General features: G+C 37.4%; 1 protein-coding gene across 20 annotated transcripts in view; it reads right to left on the bottom strand.

Annotated features, from left to right (window-relative positions):
• PDLIM5 (PDZ and LIM domain 5) overlaps positions 1-24851 on the bottom strand; it is a 182918-nt gene that overhangs the window by 74297 nt on the left and 83770 nt on the right. For 11 of the 20 annotated variants that reach the window (XM_037896913.2, XM_037896916.2, XM_037896915.2 and 8 more), the window contains exons 4-8: positions 10601-10643; positions 8501-8943; positions 1950-1967; positions 1415-1587; positions 401-437 (exon numbers count right to left, since the gene is read on the bottom strand). In XM_037896913.2, the coding sequence (XP_037752841.2) occupies positions 401-437; positions 1415-1587; positions 1950-1967; positions 8501-8943; positions 10601-10643 (714 nt within the window). Of the gene's footprint in view, positions 1-400; positions 438-1414; positions 1588-1949; positions 1968-4400; positions 4418-8500; positions 8944-10600; positions 10644-24851 lie in introns of all 20 variants that reach the window. The other 9 variants (XM_037896924.2, XM_043545180.1, XM_043545181.1 and 6 more) reach the window with 4 other exon arrangements.

Genomic DNA, 24851 nt, shown 5'->3' with positions numbered 1-24851 from the left:
ACAGAATAGCAGCTATCTGTTCAAATCTTAGAAAAAGTTAATCTGATCTCCTATTACAAGCCAAAAATGCATGGCTAGATTCAAGACAAAACATTACATTCATCTGTTTACAAGCTACCACCAGACAGAGAACAACTGTTACATTCACTGAAAAGTTCCAACTCCTGTGTAAACCTTATTTTCACAGTCTTGTATTAAGCTCCTAAATAAAAGCCAATCACAGCACACAAAATATTGATTTTACATGCTGATTCATTTATAACACACAATTTTAACACAGAACAACATGTAAAAGTTTCTAGAACGTTACACCAATGCACCAAACTGCAATATTACACCATCAGTTCAAAACAAGCCATGCAAAATATTGAATACTCAAAATACAAACAAGTCAACTTACTTAGTTTTCTTTGTAGTCTCAGTTTCTGGTTCTTTCACTGCAATGAAATAAGAATTTTTATATTTCTAAATGGTTACTTTGAAACAATTGAATTAAGGTTGATCTTCCTCAAAAACAGGGCCAATAAAATCTTTGCATCATACTATCATGCATTTTGTACATGCCAAAGAAAAACAATTTTATAATTTTTCAAAAAAGGTACTATTTTTTCATTTACCTCAACCTGTAAAGCCACAGAGCCAGATTTGTAAAGGTATTCAGGTGTCTAAAGCTGCAGACAGGTGCCTAACGGGATTTCCAAAAGTGCCTAACTCCCATGAGATTTCAATGAAAGGTAAGCACCTACACACTTCCAGAAACCCCTGTCGGTACCTGTCATCATCTTTACGCATCTAAATATCTTTACAAATCTGGCCCTTCGTAACATAAATCCAAACATACAGAAATTACAGGGAAAGAATAATGTTCACTAATCACGTTAGAATGACTTAAATTACAATGGCCCTATTATTCCATGTTATGTTATGATTTTAAGATTTGGTATCTTTCGCTCTTCTAAGGCAGAAGCAAATGCTGTACTGTTCTGCTGGAAGCTCCTGTTTTCAACAGTAAAACAAGCCAGTGTGATTTTGAGTGGAAATTTCTCCATTTGGTGGTGGTGGAGGAGGTGGTGGTGGGCAGGAGGGACATTTTTCTGGCAAGCTGGTTTAGGGGGAATATGGTAGTTGTTTTAAAGGGACCCTGTCAGCTTGGAATTTAGTCAGGTCAAAAAAAGTTAAAGGCATTACACCTGCCCATAATCCCCTCTCTCTTTTGCCGTGTGGAGGGTTCACACGAAAACAGGGTAACTGACGACTGATTTGATGATCCAGGGGAAGAAATGTTACAAATTGGATTAGAGAACTTTATTAGTTATTGTTTCAACACCGTAGAGCAAGTTCAACCAGGACAGCGTGCAAGTCCATTACCGCTACTTAACCTTATCTAATGCTGCAATACCAAACGATTACTCACTGTGTTCAGTGCCGGTGATTTGGGCAAGGATCCGAAAAGAACGTGATTGGGTAGTTCCTGTCCTTGGGTGCCAGTCTTCAGTATCTTCAATCAATCGTTTTTTGCTGGCATCTCTATGAGTGGGTGTGTGGTAAAACTCTGTATAGGTATCCACAATGTGCTTCCTTGGTGGACTATTTCAACAAAGAATAATTGCAAGGGGGGGAAATGTGAAATTTCATCAGGAAATCTTAAATTTTGTCATTGTCACAATGGCATTGAAGACTTCATTATGCACTATCAAGGTTTGTAAGAACAGCTTCTGCATTTGGGTGCTGATCTGCTTTTGTAAACGCTACTGCATACAAAGTGAAATGAGCTCAGAGATATAAACACAGATTCAAGTCTATTGCTTGCAAAACAATTCCATGAATTTAGTAATTTAAGTCAGATTTACTAGGAAACATTTAAAATATTTTCTACAGTCACTATTGTAAGATATCAAACAGCACAACTCAGCATTAATACCATGTTATATACATTTTTAAATATTTACCGTTTAGGTGGGTTTTTCCTTATAATTGAAGGAATCAGACAACAGAAGAAACAGTGTTCCAGTGTGAACAGGAAGGAGAGAGGAAAAGAAAAATAAGTAAAAAAAAAAGTAAGAAAACTGAAGTGACAGATATGGGTATGTCAAGCGATAAAGTGCAATGAAGCCAATCATTAGTGACGTTTCAGAGTAGCAGCCATGTTAGTCTGTTTCCGCAAAAAGAAAAGGAGTACTTGTGGCACCTTAGAGACTAACCAATTTATTTGAGCATAAGCTGTAGCTCACGAAAGCTTATGCTCAAATAAATTTGTTAGTCTCTAAGGTGCCACAAGTACTCCTTTTCTTTTTACTAGTGACATTGATATCCTGCTACAAAAAATTGGTTCTGTGAAATGTCCATGATTTCTTGGATTCCATATAGATCGACAGGTAAGTGCAAAAAAAAAAAGCCACATTTTGACTAATCTCTGAAAAGTAGTATATGTAATGCTGGTGAAGTGTAATGGGCTAAACAGCCTGGGAGAATGAATTCCTCGCTTTGTTCACAGAGATAGAGATACACCTGCCTGTTAGATGTACCTCAGCTCTGCTCTGGAACATTTAGTGCTGCAGCTACAAGGATGAAAAGATAAGAAATGCCATGCCTCCCAATTGAATTCACCAACCAAGGTGCCAGTTGTGGTGGTGGCTGTTGAGCTCTGGATTGCTGTCCCATAGGAAGTATATTAATGGTTTGTCTACACAGCAGAGCATTGCACTCTTTGGGGATATGATTTATTTTACATACATCAACCAACAGCCATCTGTTATAGTAATGTCTTGCATTATCAATCAGGGCTGGCTTGGAAGTGGGAATCCTAAAGGTGTAGATGGAGTTTTTCAAAGGCACAAAGGGCAATTAAGTGCCTGACTCCCATTAAAAGTCAATGGAATTACAGTAACTGTATCTCAGTTGTACCTTTGAAAGTTTCCCCCATAATGTTCCAGATGCTATTACCAATCCCTGAGCTATCAGTCTCCCAGGGATATGGAGTTTTTAAAACTATACTTTCAGGAACTGTGGCAAATACATGGTGATGTTTCACCATTTTGGGAAAGTACCAAAGGGGACTGATACTATAAGCATCCATTTTAAAAGTAACAGTTTATTTTTGTTTTTACATACTGTATAGGAGATGTATCATGCCAAATTAACTCCTTAGATATGGCACGGCAAAACTGCAAAAGTTGAAAAAACACCTGTGTTTGTATCAATGTCCTTCTTAATTTGTTTCACATTAAAAAAAGCTGCAAAATATTGGATAAGAAGGCTATTTGTTACTAACTTCTCAAAAAAATAAGAGCCAGGCCTATTAAACAAATTCATTAGTCAGCAGCTAAGTTACAGCAGCAAAGTACAGAATGATGTGAAAGGCATTAATAGAGGACAACATTTAATAAGAAAGAAATTATATTAGTGATGTACTTACACCTCATCAAGGTTACTGAAGGAGAGAGGGGTATGGTAACAAAAGAGACAATGGAATTTCCAGGATGACGGAGTACAGGTAAGAAATGCAGACAAATGAAGTGATGTGACAAGAGAAAGTTAATGGAAAGAATTAAACTGGAAAATGAAAGCTTATATATGAAAAGGTGTGAATTTAACTGCAAAATGGAAATACAGAGATAAAATACATGCTAATGAAATGCACATTAATAAAGAACACAGGCAGCTAAGTAGCCTTACATGTTTGTTAAAAGCTAAATCATGAAAAAATGTTCTGCTCGGTTTTCCCCCTCATCTTCTTTGCTACAGATGAGACTCCTTCCCTTTTTTAGAGTTTGAGGATCTTTATGGTAATTACTCAGGGAGGCACAAGAGGGTGCCAGAGCCAAAGAAAAAGACATCTAGACAGGCAATTCAGCAATTAGCTCAGGCTAGCATTTTGTATTTATTTGAAGGCAGGTGAGTGGGGAGGAAGAAATGTCATTTTTAAAATCAGAATAAAATCATTAGTTAATTTGAACACATGCAATCTAATAGCAACAGATTTTATATATACATTGTGTTTACTTACGTGTATTCTATATATCATGCTGATTTAACAGCCTGATGCCCTTCAACCCCCAAGCCAAACACTTCTCTAAAATGTAGTTAACCCCCCCCTACAGCAGCAAGTTATATGACCAATATCATGAGGTATACAGCAATAGCACGAAAAAAAAATCAGTACACACATGAACACCACACAGATATTTGTGACAAAGAAATGCTGCAATACTTAATATGATGAAAAGCAAAATCACACCATGTTCAGTGTACACCAAAACAAATTACTCCATTAAAATGTGGTTATCTGAAAAGATTAAATTGCTTTACAAAATATTAATTTTGCACACAATAATCATACATGCTGGTTATTTCAACAACATAAACCACCATAATGCAACTCCAGTGCTGTTGATACTAACTTTGTCACTGTTGTTACCTGCAAAGGAAGAGAGTATTTAAAGCATTATCTTAATGATTTCCTTTCCCAATACTTTGGAGAATCTTCCAAGTTCAAGTTCTGGTAAAGCTTTGCATCATCTAGGGTCAAGCTGAAATTTATCAGGAACCTATAAGAGAAAGTTTCAGCCCAACCCACTTGGAATGGAGTAAGAACCTGAAGCAGTCTTTCCTGTTTTAAGCAGCAGGCACATTCTCATGCGTGAGCTGGCAAGAAGGTCTTGGTAAAAGCACAATTACATACAGCCACAGGAAGCAAAAAAGCTCTCCCTTTAAGCCATGGCTAACAAACAGAAAATTGACCTCTCTTTTCCATCCTACAGTGAAGGCAAAGCAAATCAGGAAGCAAACTATTAGGTAAGGCTGCAGTTTTGATGTTTAGTAAGGTTTTCACCAGGTTTCCAAATGTCATATTTTGAATCACTACACCACATCAATATTTCCACAAAGGGAAATAGAGAGATGCTAAGTTATTTTATTCAAGGCTGTCTCTGAATGCCTACATAATAAAATCACTCATCAGCATCATCCAGAAGAAGTTAGTATTTTGGAGAAGTTCCAGATCTTGAAATATTTAAGAGTTGTGCGAGTAACTGATTTAATCGGTTCGCTTTGGTTTGACCTAAAATGAAATGTTTGGCTAATCAAAAAGTTGAAAAAAAAAAAAAAAAGATTTTTGGTTGAGCAAAATGTTTTGTTTGACCCAAAACTGAATGACTTATTTTGATTTTGAGCTTTCTAAAGAAAAACTTTTTAAAAAAGAAAGGAAATTTCTTAAATGAAAAGGTAACTAGAAATTACACATTTCTCGGTTTCTTGAAATTTAAACTGCAAAATTGGGTGCAATAGACACACATTTGCAAAATATTTTGGTCGATGTAAAGATTTTTTGCTGAAAAAATGCTTTTGGCCAAAAAATTTGCACAGCTCTGCCAGTTGTGTTGCCAGGTTGGCTCAATGAACTACAGCTGACAAGTTTTAAACTATAGTTTGGAAGGGAGGCAGTGATTTACATATTCTTGAAATGGCTGGAGGCGGGGACGGGGAGAGGGCGGAGAAAGCAATCAATCCCTCATCTGTAGGTCTATCAATTCACCCAACCACACTGGAGTGCCAGAGTTAAAAATCTGAACGCTTCTCATTCCTCTTGCTTGCCTCCTCCCTTTGCCCCAATTTTAATATTCTATATCATGGATTCTGAAACTGGGGGTTGGGACCCTTCAGGGTGTCGTGAGGTTATTACATGGGGGGGTCGCGAGCTGTCAGCCACCACCCCAAACCCCGCTTTGCCTCCACCATTTATAATGGTGTTAAATATATAAACAAGTGTTTTTAATTTGTAACAGGGGGTCGCACTCAGAGGCTGCTATGTGAAAGTTTCAGAATCAATATAAAAGTTTGAGAATCACTGTTTTTATACACACCCAGAATAATATATTGTTTCAAAAATCTGAATCTACTATACAATGAGAAAATACCCACAAGACACCATGTAGCCAACTCTGCTTTTAATTAAGAAGAAACTGACTTTTTAGCCATGGGACAACTTGACTCTGATTTAAACACAATGAGCTAGATTCAGCTCTCATTTACACCCGTGTAAAAATCAGAAATTGACCCACCCCCCCTTCACTTCAGCTGAACAGCACCTGATTTACGTGGGTTTCAGTGAGAGCAGAATGTTTCTGTAAGTATATTCTGCTCATCAGTTACAACAGCAAAAAACTATCACTTGCTCACGGTTATCCCCAAGTTCACTCACTACACGTAGAGTGTGATGTGATATGGGCTACGAAAGCCTTTTGTAAACAGACTGAACTCCTCTAGTCTAAATATATTTGTAAAAATGACAGTGTAAGTTCTCTCAGCGTTTCTTCACCACTACACCTCTTTCACGTGTAAGCAAATTCTTCTTATACAAATAAGGGTTTGCTCAACATTTCAAACAAAAATATTTTGAGTAGAGCAAAGTCCAACAAGTGTAGAGCTTTCTACTTGCCCGACAATACTGTACATCTACAAGATGAACCACACCCTTTTTTATTAAAAAAAAACAGAACTGCTGAACATGTGTATCAGAAGGGGTTTCATTTCAGATGGTCCCGTTATTTCAAACTTGCATCCTTCTGTTATTTCAACAATTACCCAACAATTCTGGGTTAAGCAAGGAAGAACTTTACTTGTTAATTAGTATGGTGACTAAGCAAGCTGAAAGTACTGTTACCTAGACAGATGCAGATGTATATGCTTTAGTCATTTTCACTTTAAGGCTTTAAGATTTTTACAGTGGTGCTTAATCAAGTTGTAGTCCAAGCATACTGTACTGTCGCCCTCTATTATAATAGAGAGTATACTTTCACAACCTCACTAAACCTTTTCCAAGTTCCCACACTAGAATTTTCTGCTAAGATTGGCAGGAAGACAGGAATTTCTTCACTAATCAGTTGACATTTTCTTCACATAGTATTCTTTTTTCACTGAATTTATTATTATGCACTTAGGATGGCTCCTTGAGCAGCATATCTTGACTGCTGAAGTGCTAATTCTAGGCCTGCAGCACTACTTCCCTGAGAGAGAGCTGATTTTGAGATCAGTCTGTGTTTTTTTCAGTGCTAGTTACTGTAGCTGAAAGCCCGCTCCCTGTATTATTCTTCCAAAAAGTACCCTTCCTGGAAGTATATGGATGGTTCACCAGAGCCTCCTAGTATGGAGTGAGTCTTCAGGACTGCCTGCTTTTTCCCATTTTTAAAGCTGTGTGGAATAATGCCATCATCTGTTTGAAAGAGTCTTAAAATTGCCATGACAACAGTGTGATATAAAATGCATAAGGCCTGCATTACATGAATGAACATGTGGAAGAAATTTGTTCTGAAATATAAAAAGGAATATATATGTAATTAGCTCAATTATTTGTTCTTAAAGTGGAATAATTGAAACCATAGTGCTGTACTTTAGTTCAGATACAGATGACTCTCTTTGTATGTTACTACTCAAGTTCAGAACCAAATTCATAATGTACCAGAAGAGATTTGCATCAGGACCACATTTTTGTTATTGCTCTTCTGATGACCTCTGAACAAAAGTGGAATAATACTTATATTAACTAGCTTTAAAAGTCTCTGGTAATGATGCAAAACACTTGTTGAACTTCACAAATTAAGTTAAAGTTGTAAGAAAGCAAACTAAGTAAAATACATGAAAACAATTTTTTCTTCAAAATGTAGCTTTATGTGCTTGATTTAAAGATTTGCGGCGCATCAGCAATGCCCAAAACTATCCCGATAGTGGCTTTAAAATGTTAAATTTCAGCCGACATATTAGTGAGTGTTCGAACTTTCAAAATATCTAGAGGTTGCCTTTTTGACAATTCTGAATTGCTAAAAATATTCAAACACTTGAATTTTAAGGCTGGCTTTTTAAATTAGATGGACACACTTCTGCATAACTGAACTTTCCAGGAAAGCTGCATTAGAACCAATGAAAAACTAGATTCAGTTCAAATTTGATCTTATCCCCATACCAACATTCTAATTTCCTGTATGTAGCAAATATAACAAGTTCTAGATTTTGCCTTCTTTCCCAAACTCTGGATGAAATGCTGTAACTTGCACTATGTGGCCATCCATTGCCAAGTTTATTCTTCCTTAGCATCCGATTTCTGGTTGTCCCCAATTCTAGATGGCCCTTCTTGACAAACTGCCTCGCATTTTTTGGGTGCCTGCTGCTTTCTTTACCATGCCGGGACTGAAAAATATACTACTGAGCTTGCTATAAAGTTCAAAACGCATCAAATGAATGATTGCAACTGCCTTTTCAACAAATCTCATATGGTTCAACTCTATCACAGAGATTATACTGCAGACACAAGATGCTTTTAGAAGATCCTCTAATAAGCTCACTTTATACCTAAAGCCAGCCCATTCACATTTATCTTTTTCACAGAGATGTTCTGTGAAAAGAACCCAACTCTTCCAAGATGCGTTTTGTCCCCTTAAACACAGCCCAGTAAATTGTCTGGAAGAAAAGTCCCTCATAGCAAACAAAGTGCCCTGAAGCCACCTACCCATTTTGCTGTTTATTGTCAACCTGGCTCTCTTTGAATCCTCTTCTTTGTCCCTCTGCCACATCCTGAGCATTGTCGTTGGAATACGTGTTCAGGGTTGTATTGTATGTGTTGGGCTGCCATGGGACATTAACTGCAGCTTTAGCAGCATTCAGTGCAGGTGAACGCTGGTCAGTACTGGATTTGGCATTAACATGCAGTCCAGATGCAATGAATGGGGGAGGAGTGACAGTGGTCAATGGTGGAGGGGAAGCACATGACGGAACAGTCACATGGGCTGGGGTGAAGGCAGATGACGGTGATGGAATGGAAGTGACTTTTGAGGAAGATACAGCTCCAAATGGCCTTGGTGTCTTATTGTAGGCCATGTTCACTGTGGAAGTGACTTTGGGTGCAACAGCAGATGCAATAGGCACAGGCTTAACTACTTCTTTAGGTTCTCCCTATATAAAATAAAAACAAAAACATACAAAGCACACCAACCACATGCAAAATCCTGAATAGACATTTTCATTGGAAACAGAGAAGGGAATTCCCTTTGCTTCAAACCAAGACAGATGATATGTTTTGCAGTAGCAAAACTTCACTTGTACTGTATTGGCAAAATATGGACACATGACACATGCATTTTTGGAGAGGGAAGGATCCTAACATACACAACAAACTTAGAAACCCTAGATATTAGCTACTCTTATCTCATGCAAGATATCCTTGCCTCAATAAGGTTTAAGGATTAAACAAAAGACTCACTCAGATGTAAAGGCCACCAGATTACTCATATATGGTATGAAAGTTTGCTTAATAAATCCGCTTAAGTTTTTTTTAAAATTCAAATTCCATCTCAAACCAAATTCAAAACACACACACACACACACACACACACACACACACACACACACACACACAGAATATTACATTTTATATCATATGTAGCAATTTGCTCCTTTGTCAAAGGATATGGGGCAGTGATGAGCTGGAGCCAGTTCGCACCGGTTCATGGGAACCGGTTGTTAAATTTTGAAGCTGGTTTAGAACCGGTTGCTAAAGGGGTGGGGAAGCTCAGGGGGGACGGACAGAATGTGGCCTGCGGGACTATCCTGTCTGTCCCGCCTGAGCTCTCAGCTGGGGAGGCTCCCGTGTGAATTTTTACTGTCCCGGCAGCACTCCAAGCCTTCGGCGGCAGGTTCTTCACTTGCACCGGGTTTTCGGCGGCATTTCCGTGGCGGGTCCTTCAGTGCCGCCGAAGACCCGGAGCGAGTGAAGGAACCGGTTCTTGAGCTTCTGGCAGCTCATCACTGGATATGGGGTACATGAAGTGGTATTTCAAGGGGCACAGTAGCAACTGGCAAACAGCTGAAAAGGAACAAGCCATATACTATGAAGGCTATTATTTACTTTCTGGTTTTGGTGATGTGTGTTTCAGAGATGGAACAGAATTCCTCAAACGCTTTTAGGATCTGAGCGGTGTAGACTGTTCTCATGCATCTGTCCTGTAAAGACTTCCTACCTGCCTCCATCTGGTTAAAATATTGGAAAAAGAATGTGAACCTGATGTTTTGCAAGGGTTCTAAAATTTAGAATATAGTCTTGCCTAAAAGTATTTTCCAACAGTGCGTGAACTCTGAAGGGTTCTCCACTACTGGGAAGAACTCTGATGAACTGTTCTATACACTTTTATCAAGCTAGGCTCCTTTCAAGAGCACAGAAAGGTTATAGCTTCTCTTTGGAAGAAAGAACAGTGGTTTCTCCCTTCAGGATGGGTCAATGCTGCCATAAAGGCGATCACTAAGGTAAGAAAAAATAGTTAGAAAATAGGTGTTTAGGGATGAAAAAGCTGGAAGGCAATATATATTTATTGCTTTTTAATTGTTAATCACTGTACTCTTGCCCAATTTTTTTTTTTTTTTTTTTAAGACCAATATCACTAAGAAAAGCACTCTGATTTCTTGGTATACAAGACCTTTACATAACATAGGAAAACTCAATATGTTGTGCTAAAAGAACAGACTGACTACTAGTGTGTATCAAGAATCGAGTGAAGGAAGTGCAGGAACTAGTGCGACACACTGCACCTCTGGGTAGAAATTTAAAAAAACATACCTTTTGTACAGGAACAGGATCGGGCTTTGGTGCAGAGTGCGCTCTAAAATAGAAAAAAACATGCACAAATTTAAAAATACATGAACTTCATTGCTAGGTTATTGAAATACTTTACCTGTTAAAGTATATTTATCTATCTCCTCCCCCATTAAATGGGGGTAAATTTTCACTAAGCTTAATTATTTCCTGCAAAGAAAGTGAGATTACTGGATTTGAGTCTACAGTATTGCAGCTAATATATGACGAAAAAAATGAACAAACTGGATTCTCTTACTCCAAAACAACATCGAGGGCCCACCAAAACAAAACAGCCAACCATACGTAGGAGTGCAAGAAACTACACAAGTTTCAATTAAGTTTCCTTCAGATTGATCACTAAATGGCAGCCATGACAACTGTATGGCCAGAAATGTCGCAGGTTGCTGCAGAAACAACTTTATGTTACCTCAGTATACATATAATAAAGGGCTCATATCTGCACTTAACGCTTTTGGTTTTTCAATAAGAACAAGTAATATACAGAAGTCATTTTGATCTCTGTTTAAGTTTTAGATTAAACTACAATCTTTTCAATGGCCATAAGCCATAATCTCAACAGTTTGCTTATTGTTTTCCTTTCCCTTTATATGATATTACTTCATTTAACTCAACTGCACCAGTCAGACTCTGTTTTAACACAGCACCATCCTTAGAGCAGGGCTAAAGCACAAAGCTTCTTTTGATTACTAAAAAAGGCAGTTCTGCTTTTGAAGGATTATAGCCAAATGAAGTTATTATTGGTACCTCATGTGTTCTTTCAGGTCTTCCAAGATAAGTTTAACATAACTCCAAGTCCTTTGCAGATAGCAACAAAAATTCTTCCTAACAGATGCAAATGGCGGGGGAGGGGAGATAGAAGGGGAGGAATGGTAACGGACATAATGAACACCACCCAAACTTTGTGATACCTACATGTTGCCAGTGCAGCCTTTAGTATCTGAGGGCCTCACCTAAGGTGTCTGTGTCGTAAAAAATACAAAATAAAATAAAAAGTACATAACCATAATAAAATAGTTGAATGTATATTATATATATATATATATACACTGCATCTTCCTCTAAAGATCACTTACTGTTTGAGTTCACCAAATATATAAGATGTTGCTGAGCAATATTAGTTTTTTTTTTGTTTTTTTTTTGCAGGTGATATGGAAGAATGGCTCATCTACATATTTTAAGACATTGTTGGCTGTATTTGGTACTTGACCTGTGGCACTTCAAAAATTATCGAGGAAGCAGCAATTACACATCATACCAAATCATACAACCCTGATTTTCCAAAAATATTTGGAATCGGGTTTTGAATAAGGGAAGCTGGAACATTACTTCTGGAATGCCGCTGACTGGTGAAGAGTTCCGTTAATTGGTGAGCAGACAACTGAGGTTGCACTTTAATTACTAAGTATCGGTTAGGCTCTCAGGATCAGCACTGTATCAGCAGCAGGAAAGTGTGGAAAGCCAGAAATGGAGTTAAACAGATATTTCAGCTGAATCTATATAACTGAAGCTTCCAGTCCTGTTCATTTACAGTCTCAACTTTTATATGCTAAAATATTTACCCTTCCATTTAACTTCCAGGACACATCACCTTCTAATAATAAAATTTCTGTGTGTGAGTAAAGTCCTCAGGTAACAAGTGTGGCTTGTTACTAACTGGTGCAAATGGAGATATGTGTATTATCCATATATGTTGGCTAAATACGAGGGGCGGGGGGGGGGGGGGAGAGAGAGCACACATTTTTTGCCCTGCGTCTTCAGCATTTGTTCATCACTGATGACACATTATGCACACTTCAACGATAATTCTGAACAGAGAGAGGTTTTTGTCCCTTTGGAGGAACGGGTCTGCTCTCCCAGTTTCCCACAGAATTTCCAGTCTATGAGACTACTGACCTCAAGACCTATAAAGCACTGGGGTGCATCATTAATCACTTCTAATTGAAGAGTTGTCAATTTACAGCAACAAAAGCAACAAGAGAACAAATGGCAACACGCATGGAAAGATTTCTTTTTATTATGACCATAGCTAGCATGAAACATGTATGTCATTCCATAGTTCGATACACTTATCGATGAAAAATTGCTATAATCTAAGCTGCCCCAGCAGTGTAAAATGAAAAATGTTCATTTTTGAAGTTTAAGTTTTGTACCTAAAGATTCAACCAGAATTTTACACTTTGCTATCTCCTATTTTTAGACCTGGAATTATCACCATATTCAAAGGGTGAGGAGTAATTCACACCACCACGCTGATCAGTCTCCTTCCTAAAACTCTCCTGCCAAAGAACACCAAAGTGGATGTAGGTGTTCAGGAAAATGGGAAAGCAAAGAAACACGAACTCTCTCAACATTATAGCTACATTTCTATCATCCTTTCTTTGACAGCCCTCTCCTAAAGTTTTCAGGAGATTATAACTGGTCCTTAACTTTTAGACTGAGAGAAAACATTTTAAATGACATTTCAGTTTGAGATACGTTTATGCATACAGTAGTTTGAAGTAGTACTTGCAAAGTGTTATTTTCTAATGATCTGCAAACTTATTTTGTCTTCAAAATGAACATGTAAAAATGCTAAAAATTAATTCAGTTTCTGATAGTTAAAAAAGTTCACAATATTCTTTTAGCCTTTGGAGTCAGACAGCATACCATTACTTAATTTTACCCTAAATACATTTGAGACTAGGTAACAAATGTGTTTCACGTTCCAAAACAGTTTTACTTGGGTTTGTTGACTCCAGACCACAACCAGCTAAATCTGTGGTTTATCTCAGATCACAAAGAAAATGCTTACCAAGCAAACTGAGCCACCAAGATGAGAATGAGAAAAATGTTACGGTGGCTATGCAAGTTAGTAAAAAAGAAAAATTCATAATTTAGGCTGAAACGCAAAGTGTTTCCAACACTTCGACCAAATGGAATGCTTCCTTAAGTACTTTAATAAGCACAAATGCTCTTCGTATTGTGACATATGCTAACGTATTAAAATAGTTTCAAAGCATGTCTGCCTGCAGTATCATACGTGTCCCTTCTAGCTACACTCGATTTATCTCCTACTTTGCCATGTCATGACTTAAATGCCAGTTTTGCAGATAGCGATTTTAGTGGGTAAAGTGGGCTGAGGAGGACAACAAACCAACCATCAGGGCTTTCACAAATCATGAAATACTTTTTTTTAATGGTAAAAAAAAAAAAAAGTCACTTAATTAGGCTTGATAGTACTAATTGGAAGGAAGGTCTCTTGCTCTCCTTTGGTGTAACTAAGGACACCAGCTGATCAGAAGATGAACCAATCTAATTTCCACAACAGTAGTAAATTTATGCCAGCTCTTGTTTAGTATAATTCAATATAAAGACCACAAAACCCATTCATAAAACAGAGTCTCCAAAATGTTTTTCTTGCAATAGTTTGTCACCATAACAAAAATTATAAAATCAGAACACTTAGAGTGTTTTATTCCTCCAAAGTTTTGTTTCAGGAGATTTTCTGTACTTTCAGCATGACAGAAACCATATTCTACATGTTTTGAAATTTATACGTAAGCAATGGTGGAATGTATATACATCAACATTTAGGAACACTTCAGTTCATATTTCTGCTTATCATATATACATTTTGTGTTTATGGTAAACCAAGAGGAATCTAATAAAATGTATATAATGTAAAGGTACTATTAGCAGGCCTATTACCAGACTGGCAGAGAACTTTGGGGGATTTTCCTTTAAATTTGCCACCACCAAATTGACCCTTATTCATCCTATGCTAACCTCAAAGTTAGGTTTACTTCACTCAAGATATTCATTAGTATGAATCCGTAAAAAGTCAAGTTAGACTTAGATTCCACTGATACATACCCATATCTCCATTTACTATTTGGGAGATTAAAAATGCAACTACACAAGGTACAGCTAAAAACCCTGTATTATTCATAACAATTTACATGTTTAAATTGTGGACTAAGAGTTTATAGACATAAGAGGAGTCAAAGTGATCCTGGAGTCCAGAATTAAATAATCAAATAATATTTTTAAAATAACTAGATACCGCACAAGTAATGCTATGAATGTACTGCTGGTAAAACCTTTTTTTTTTTTTTAAAAGGGGAAATAAGAGAAAAGGAGAAAAAAATCCTGTGCTCAAGGATATTTATTACCACAGCTTCTAACTACCTTGGTCATCTCCCAGAATACAGACACGCAGCCTTTGGCCCTAGGGTAAGGGAGCAGGATTATCCAAGACTAGGTCCAGTTATTCAGCCCTTGTGATCCACAACACCTCTCTGTTCTTGAAGTAAGGTTTAATCTCAGACTTTATAAACTTAGACAACCCACCTGTACCACATCAGATTTCTGTCATAATCTGACTTTGCTAGTTCAGAATCTAAGGTAAGGAGAAAGTATTTGTTCTGCACACTTGGTGAAGCCATGTAGCCAACACACATTTTAAACAGCTTGGAGTCTTGTTGTAATTCTGGGTCTGACTTGTGGTAATTATTAAGTAATGAAATGTTTCTAAAACTGCAAAATTGCAAATCATCAACAAGTTTGCTATTACACTAAATATTCCTCTTGTATCTATGAAGTCACCTGCTTCTTCCAATATAATATTTCTAGTTTATGCATTAGTCAGTAAGGATAGATAACCCTGCTCAGATAAAAGAAGAATCTAACGTTCAACCAAAATATTAAAAACAATGTTATTAAATTCATTTTGCATTTGTGAACAATATCTCCCTCGAGCTATATTTGCAAATATCACGTTGCAGTATTTCCCAATTCCATTCAGAATTAGAAAACAACAAAATACAATGAGAAAGACTTTGCCATATGGTGATTCCAGTCCTACAAGAATTCTCTTTTGAGACTTCCAGCCTATTTTTGCAGATGCAAGAGATTTAAACAATTAACTCAGGTTTTGCATAAGCATCTGAAATACTGTGTGTATACTAAAGAAGGACAATGAACCTTAGGAAACTGGCTCATCACTATTAATCAACCAATCTGTAAGTGCTGCTTATGTTTTGCAATGAAGTATCATACAAACTGTGAAATCAAGAATTTCTGCAAATGCGGTGTAAGTTATTTGAATTTTTTATTTATGAAGAGTATGTAGAACGAAAAGAAAAAAAAGTTTTTAAAATCTTACACTCAATATTCATTCAAAAGGGGCGAATGTCAAAGATCTGAGAAGACCGAAAGCTGAAACTGTATTTTCCAAATTTCCAGGGGGGCTGGGTGGCTCAATGGAACAAGAAAAGGATGATACGTAAGGCACCTGTTCAAATTTGGCCAGGTTTTTACAACAAGTCAGACCTTTCTGTCTCATTTCACTGATCACAGTGAAATCAGACAGTGATTTTAGCCTAGATCATTTGTGGAGACATCCACACCACAAAATTCAGTAGAGTTAGGACTGTCCCATCTCCATCAAGAAATTTAGTTCTTCTAGTGATACCACAGTACTCCTTTAGGGGATAAATTAATTCAGTATCCAGGTCTGGCAGCCTTTCTGCCTTTCATAAACAATATATTCAGTTTAAAAATAAGTTTCTCCTGTTTTTTTTTTAAACAAAAACTATTTCAGTGCTAATTTGCACCCCTATAATAAATCCACCATGCACACACAAACTTCTCTACCAAAGTTGTTTGCTGTTTTTCAGAAGAAACTATACTCCATCTGTATAAAAAGTCCATTTAGACCAGACCAACAAGATGAACTTTGTTCTATAAACACACAGCAAGCTGTTCTCATGTGATTAATATTTTTATGACATTTAAAGTAATTCAAAACATTCCACCTTCCAGCCCAACCTTATTAGCTAAATCCATTAAGCTGTTCTTCCCTGTAGATGATATCTGGTAAACACTATTTATTCTCTAAATTCTTATTTTATTCATTCCCTTTCCATTTATTTAACTTATAAAAATGGATTAAAACAATATTAAAAAGATTTTGGCTATAGTTAACCATAGTCAGGAAATGAATAATTAAGGCTGAAATTGCATGCTATTGTCACTGCAGCATAGGTAAACCGCAATACTAAGGGCAATGAAGACTGAGGAATTTTATTGTGTCTCTAACCTCAATAATTAGGCACAAGCTGTTTGGTTGAGGATTAAATTGGATCTACAATATAGTTTATAGATTTTAGACAACATGAATCAGCCCTTAACAAATGCTCCATTTATTCAATATGCCAAAGATTTATCCTTCTTGCTGAAAGGGCACAAAATACACGCACGGTTGGGATGAGAAGATGCTTAACTGTTCTGGACAGACGCCATCAAAACAGAGAGCCAGATCTTCAGCGGATTTACCAAGCTCCATTGAGTCAAAGGAGCTACGCCAGTTTATACCAGCTGAGGATCTGGTCCACAACATTGCATATGTTTAAGTCCAAAAGCCAGAGAGCGAGAGAGAGACTGACTTCAGAGTTAGCATCACACTGAGCTCATTTCTTTCAGTCTATCTGCACATTCATGAGAAGGCCACAGGTTTACATTTGAAGATTTTTTTTTAAAGCAAAAGCTTGACCTCTGCTGAAACAGAGGCAAATACTCCCCACCTCTCTGCAAAAAGTTTCCTACTTGCAGTTGCCAATGATTAGTTTCATTTATCAGCCCTGATTAAACAAGGTTTATACACACAAAACATTAAAAATATAATTACTCAAAACTTTTTACACTTCCTTTTAGTCAAGCATTTTAAGCCTCCGGAAAGCCCACTTTTAAATTACAACAATGTGACAATGGCAGAACTATTTTTTTAACCCGTGGACAAAACCAAGGGAACGTGCTTGCAGCCAGCATCTGTGAAGTTTAAGCCGGCTGAAAGATTTTAATGGCCAAATTATAAACGCTTTAAAAAAAATGGAAATGTTGACGTACTACTCCAAGTTGTGAGTGGGCCCTGTTCCAGTAATGGCCTTTCCTACCGCTTCTTATAACAACCAAACCAGGCTGGCAAGCTCTCTGCATAATTCGAGCTTTATTTCAATTCCCTCACCACCACCCGCCCTCCCTTGGCATGGTGTGGGGTTGAGGATGTTTCCTAATTGTAATCCTGTATAAAAGCAGGTTTTTTCTGTCTAAAAACAGTGAAATATTGCATTCTCAAAGAGCAACCCATTTTTTCCTGTCCTTCCAGATGATCGAATAGCAATTCGTAGCATCTCTCTGAGAAGCCACTGATGAGATCCTATAGGCAACTGCAATAAAAACTAGAGTATCTTAATGGCTGTGCCATTTTGGCCTGTGGTTTGAATTTTCTACTCAGTTTTATTTTCAGACAGTGGTCAGTTGATAGCCAATTTACAGTGCTGTAACTGCTAAAAAAATAATGACAGCGTAAAAATGTTGAATGTGCGCATGCCAAACTATGACTTTTGCTAAGGGTTATATGAACAAAAACAAAATCAGATGTAATTTAAAGCAAAGGAAAATGAGAAATATTCCATATATATTTGTTATTGACCAAAAAACCCTTTATGTTATACAAATAATTCAGGTACTTTTTATCTATTACTGTAATGGCTGAAATTATATACCACATAAAAAAGGAAACCGACAAAACATTTGTGTTATGGTTTTGTTTCCTGTTAATAAAATAATAATAATACCTGGATCTTATAAGACTTTTCATCAGTAGATCTCAAAGAGCTTTTACAAAGAAGGTCAGTGTCATTATCCTCATTTTACAGATGGGGAACCTGAGGGAAAGAGTGGGGATGTGACTTGCCCAAGGTCACTGAGCAAGCAAGGCAGGGGCAGAGCCAGGAATACGTGTATTATCACATGGTTTGAGTTATCTGCCATATAATAATGAAATATAACGTTTGTCTTACCTGCTGTTTTATATGTCTACCCCTGGAAGTAATTCACTGCTTCAGTTATCTTGTAAAGACAAGCACTGAGGGCCTGTAAGTGCGCATTCCAGTAGTTTCAGTGAAACAGATGTCTATGGATGTATACATTAACATTTTTAAGGTCAGGGAATTTATCAGGTATGGCACATCCAAATGTATATGTTATACTAAATGTCTAAGAAGAAACCGTCCAAGTTCAAACCAGTTAATTATTAAATGAGTATAAAGCAGTTTCAGGTACTACGCCTAAAAGTCGTCTTGCTATTTTTTGTGGTTTTACAATCATGTTTTCCTATTTTTTTTAAAAATGTGTCTTTGTTCTTGTTGCTCTGTAAAAGACCAACAGAAATAGGGGAACTGACTAACTATACAAAGGTACAAGTGAAATCAACTATACACAAAGTGCTACTCTAACACGTGAAAAATAAAATTAAGAAAATAATATTTTTTAGTCCATCTCAGCTGTAGTAATCTTAGGCGTTAATTGTAACAAGAGAATAACCTGTTCAGTCAGAAGTGTGATCTTTACATTAGTCTCTCTGGAAAATATATTCACACATTTCTTGGCTGGATAAAGTGTGCACAAAACTTAGTACCTTTGAACAATTACTTGCTTGTACTTAGCGTATATTTTGTTCATGAGTCACAGTTTTAGAATTCATTAGCTATACGTTCTCATGAAGTTAATTATTTCTAAAACTTAACTTCAGTGTCTGACAATCTGAATATGTTATATATTATCTTCATAGTCTCACACCGTGTGATTCCTCAGGACATGAGATAATTACTTCAGTAAAGCCAGGTACAAGCAAGCAAAGAGACTGTCTTTTTTAGCTGGTGCTTCAGTATTCAGTTAAACCAAACCTTGCTCTCTTTTTATATTGAAAGCAGGCCCGGGACTTCTCTACCATGTGTTGAAGCTGACACTGTAAAGGAGGAAGCTGCCGCCGCCACCTTCTACTTTGGTATTTCCTCATGCAAAGACTAATGGGCTGTTTTCACGACCTCTCAAGCCAGCCACTGCTCACAGTCCTGTTCCTGCGGTTTTGTGGCAATCCTACTGAACACATTTTTAAAGACTAAGTGCAGCTAGACAATAATGTCGTCTTATTATATGTTATTTAAAACAATGTAAAACGATCTAAGTAAAAACTATTATATATGTAGTAGAATGCTGAGATCGCCACAATTTATTTGCTCAAGGGGATAACATTTAAAACTGTATCTGCTAAGGCTGAAGGTTCAGAAGTTGCTGGGATTCCCTCCAAGACCTTTTCCACTTGGCTTATTCAGAACACCTTGTCCAGTTCTGGGAGAATACTTCATCCAGTTCTCTGGGATCCAAAAAGTTCAGTTTGACTCCAGATTTCATCAAGCGGGTTCCTTTATTTGGCAGACAGCAAAGCTACACTGAGTTGATCAGACTCAAGTGGAGGGGGAGGGTACAGAGAGTACCATACGCCCACAGTTACACAGCAAACCTCTTCTTTTTTATACATTTACACATTAGATTACTTTTACGACACACTGCATCACATTTTGGGATTGGCTTGGTTACTTTGCAGGAACCAATGATTGTGCAGCATGCCCTGTCCATTCCTATCTTACCTTGTCCATTGTTAGTAAATGGTTCCCTGGGTGTTCTCCCTCTTAGCTTAGCTGGCTCAGACATTCTGTCTTAGCCTACTGACCTACTTACTTATCTTATGCTGCACCCACATCTTGAATACTGTGTGCCCAGTCTCAAAAAAAGATATATTGGAATTGGAAAAGGTTCAGAAAAGGGCAAAAAGAATGATTAGGAGTATGGAATGGCTTCCATATGAGGGGAGATTAATAAGACGGTGATTTTCAGCTTGGAAAAGAGAAGACTAAGAGTGGATATGATAGAGGTCTATAAAATCATGACTGGTGTCAAGAAAGTAAATAAGGAAGTGTTATTTACTCCTTCTCACAACACAAGAACTAAGAGTCACCAAATGAAATTAATAGGCAGCAGGTTTAAAACAAAAGGAAGTATTTTTTCCACACAACGCACAGTCAACCTGTGGAACTCCTTGCCAGAGGATGTTGTGAAGGCCAAGACAGTAACACGGTTCAGAAAAGAACTAGATACATTCATGGAGGATAGGTCCATCAATGGCTATCAGCCAGGATGGGCAGAGATGGTGTCTCTAGCCTCTGTTTGCCAGAAGCTGTGAATGGGCGACAGGAGATGGATCACTTAATCATTACCTGTTCTGTTCATTCCCTCTGGGGCACTTGTCATTGGCCACTGTCGAAGGACAGGACACTGGGCTAGATGGACCTTTGGTCTGACCCAGTATGGCCATTCTTATGGTCTTTTTATAGTGGGCGGCAGGCAGCAGGAGCAGAGCATGCAGCCACAACAGTGGAGATGCTGACACAGGTTAGGAAAGAAGGGTCAGGGGTCAGGTGAGGTGGGAAAACTCAACTCAACTCTCTTGGGTTTGGGTCCAGTTCTGGCTTAAAAATTAGGCCTAAGCAGCCCTCTAGTTGTGAGGCTAAAATAAATGTTGTGTATAAAGCACCTCAGCATTTGTGCAAACCCCCTTTCACCATCAAACAAGTTTCATAGACAATGGTTAATCAAATGGAATTAATTCTCAACTTCCAAGACATCAGGCAGCTTGTGAGCAAGTTCTTCAGTCCAGTATTCTTTCAGCCAACAGCAGCAGCACTGCAGTAGGGAGCACCAAAAACTATTAAACACTTTTTGACTATTTGAGCCTTATTTATGTCAATGAAGTGAAACAGGAGTAAAAAGTTCTAGGAGTAAAATGTTACATAACAGAAACTGATCAGCAGCACATTAAATTGAGAAATGAGTTTATAAGAACCTTGCCCAGACCATCATAATAAGGTTAGGCAAGAAGTAGCTGCATTTTTTATTCCAATAAATTAATGATTCTTCCAGTCTGAAAAGGAACCAAGATTAGTGAAAAATTGTAGTCACTGTGCCAAAGGAAACTAGCAGATAACAAACATGAATAAATCATACTGAAATACAGGACAAGCAAAGATTTTTTCCTTACAACTCAGTTTCTGCAGATAAATTTCTAGTGAACTGCTGTATAAAAGAAGTGAATGACAATACTGGTATAAACAAGATGCTGCTTGATTAGCCACAAAATGTCTGGAAGTGTAAATAAGGGTAAACATTTTATAGTTTATAAAAAGTTATCACTGCATCCTGCCTCATATGATGTGCATAGAAAAATGTGCTTTTAATTCTTCCTAGTTAAGTGTACAATAAAACATTTGTTGACTGGTTGATAGATTAATTTTAATCTATCAATTTCCCCCACCCCCAATCACCCAATATCATCCCCCTTCAGGTAAACAGAAGGGCCTGAAAACGTTCCTTCAAAGTAAACAAACTTAGAAGTGAATCCTTCAGCTGAGGGCCCTACACTAAGGTACCCTATCTCCAGCGCTACGACAAGCAGTTGCCCAAGTCCTCATCTGATCTCAACTGTATCAGTTTCATCTAGGGAGAGAAGTGGTCTCACTTACAAGAACCCAAATCATGGTCCCTTCTATTTCTGTCCACCCATAATCCTTATATCAAAACATATGATACCAAAACCAACTTCACTGGTGGAAAAAAAATCTTAAAAACTGCAGTAAATCTATTACAGAGTTTAAATAGCATTACTACCTAAAGACACATTAGCTTTAGCACTGCACTTCCTTGATTTTATTGGCCTTTATAATTGCAGTGTATTTTTTTAATATATTTAAGGTGGTAAGATTCGTTGTATTGCAGATCAGACATATGAAAGACAAAGTTATTTAGGTCTTAGTATATCGGCCTACTATAGTTCCAGGCGTATGAATACTTCTACTTGAGAATATTCTGCAGTCATACCAAGTCTCTGTTGCTTATTGTTGTCAATGGCCTCCCTTAAGCAAAACTGACATGTCCAGCCACAAGTCTAAGTGCAAGTGATGTGAAAGTCAGAGTGCTTGCCAGAGAAGTCTCTAGTGTGGACATTTTTTTTGTTTGTAGCAAATACTAAGCAAGAAAGAAGAAATGCAAAGAAATAACCATCACAAATGTAAAATTGAAGCTAGCAGTGACCCCTCCACGAGAACTAATAAATTCCTGTTGACAATAAACCAACTGGGGAAGCATTTATTATGGAAAATTCTAACAAGGCTTGAATTACAGGAATATAAAGTGTACTACTCTAATTAAGCCATCACTTGTAATGGTGAAAGGGGGGGAAAAGTTAACAATCCCATCCAAACTAAGCCATTCATCTAACAAACTAGTTTAACTAAAGAGTTTCCCCTTCCCACATTTACATAATAGAAAATGCATGAGATTTTTTCTTTTTTCTGCTTGAAATGCTATGGAAGTAACATTCATGACAAAGCAGCATATGAAGGAATTAACTGCTTTTGTGGGTGACTAATCACTGAAGAAAACTGAGACATTTGAAAACCACAAGACCTGTTGGGAGTTTTTCACGACATCATGAACATTATTTGTATTGTACAGCAAGACAAAAAGATTAAGCAACCTCTAGAACAAAGGTTTTTATTGCCTTGTGTGCGTTTGTGGTTCTGTGACACTACCCTGACTTTCCACTGACAGCATTTTGGAAGTTGTGATTGCTCAAAGATCAGATGAAGTTACGAAAATCTTTTTGCAAGAATCAGTTGTGCTGGGTAGGATTTTGTGAAAGACAAGCTGGTGAGTATTTGAAAGAAAGGAATTTTTTCCTAGACTGTGATTGGCTCAAAATCACAAACAATGACAAAAATATGAAAAGATTCCCTCTTAGCTTGAGTCTTTTATTCAAGCTTTCATTTACCAATGCACTATAATTAAATTCAACTTCTTCAGCTGTGGAATTCACAGTATCACCCACCACAGTCAGGCAGTTACAGCCTGAGTAAGACACTATACTGCACTGCTGATTTCTGACTCATGAGGAATGATCTTGCATGAGATCAGACAACTTTGAATACGAGAGTTAACCATTTTAATGTGCTAATTTTTCCTGTATATCCAGATGGCACAGACACTTTTGAACAGCTTGTCTAACTGCTTGGTTCATAGCCTTGTCCTCTTATTTTTATTCTTCACCTCCCTAATCCATAGAAGTTAAATAAATAGCTGAAATTTAGAGTCAAACCTAGTGTTTATGTTCCCTGTACTTTAGATACAAGTTATTCTGATCAATATAGTTAATGTGAACTATTTGCTGCAGTTGGAAGACAGAGCCCATTTTAAGCCACAAACTCCCTGTAATCCATTTAGAGACAACTGTTGTTTGACAGTAGGTCACCTATTCGATGATAATTAAAGAATACTTCCAGTTAGCAACATGAAACCTTGTGTGCTTCAAAGTATAGCGACAGGTGCGGGGAATGTTCTTTAATTTAGAAATAAAAAGTATAAATAGACAAAAGGACATCACTTAAAGCACCTAAACAGTGAGACAATGATTATTGGTTATTATAAAGGAAAAATGATATAAATTATACAAAAGACTGACACAGCGTAGGTTTTAGTGCAAGTCTATCAAATAAATTAGAGTTGAATAGACTCAGAATCCCAGGCTTTGGCCTGATGTACGCAGTGTATAATAAAGGAAATAAGCTCTATGGAAATATGTTTATGAATGTATATATACACACACAACATAACTGGAATATGTTTTATGCTACATATGCCATGTAACATCTCTGTAAAGGTTATGATCTACTGAATGTATTCCTCCTATTTCTATGCCTGTATCATTTTTGCAGTTGAAGTTATGAATATTGGTTGTATATTTGCTTGATTTCTAAATAGCCTTAGTAAGAAGCATTTGGTCAGCTTCTTGAGAAAGGAATGCGCAAGTTAAGTGCCCAATCAAGAAGCACTTAACAGACAATAGAACTTGTCCACATCTGTACTTTCCCAGGAACGTGGCTTGACTGGTAAGGAACTCAGTTTTGCAGGGACATGTGACTTGCCCATGTGACTCCAAAACTCCATTTTGTAGCTGGACTTTGCATCGGAGAGAGGAGGGGGTCTCCACCCACAAGAGAAAGTCTATTTAAACCCCTGGGAGGCCCCTCCATTTTGTCTTCAGCTGGCTAAGGAGATAGCCCCCAAGGATACCTGAAAGAAACTGGAACAAAAGACAGTAACTACAGGGGGTATGAGTGATTGCTGGACCCGGACTAAAAGGAGATTAGTCTGTAAAAGGAAGCTTACTGGAACTATTAAGGTTTTGTCTGTATTCAGTTTTATTAGACATAGACTTGCGGGTTTTATTTTATTTTGCTTGGTAATTCACTTTGTTCTGTCTGTTACTATTTGGAACCAC

Source organism: Chelonia mydas, chromosome 4 (assembly GCF_015237465.2).
Source record: "Chelonia mydas isolate rCheMyd1 chromosome 4, rCheMyd1.pri.v2, whole genome shotgun sequence".
NCBI lineage: Eukaryota > Metazoa > Chordata > Testudines > Cheloniidae > Chelonia > Chelonia mydas.
This window is presented reverse-complemented; position numbering and strand designations above follow the sequence as displayed.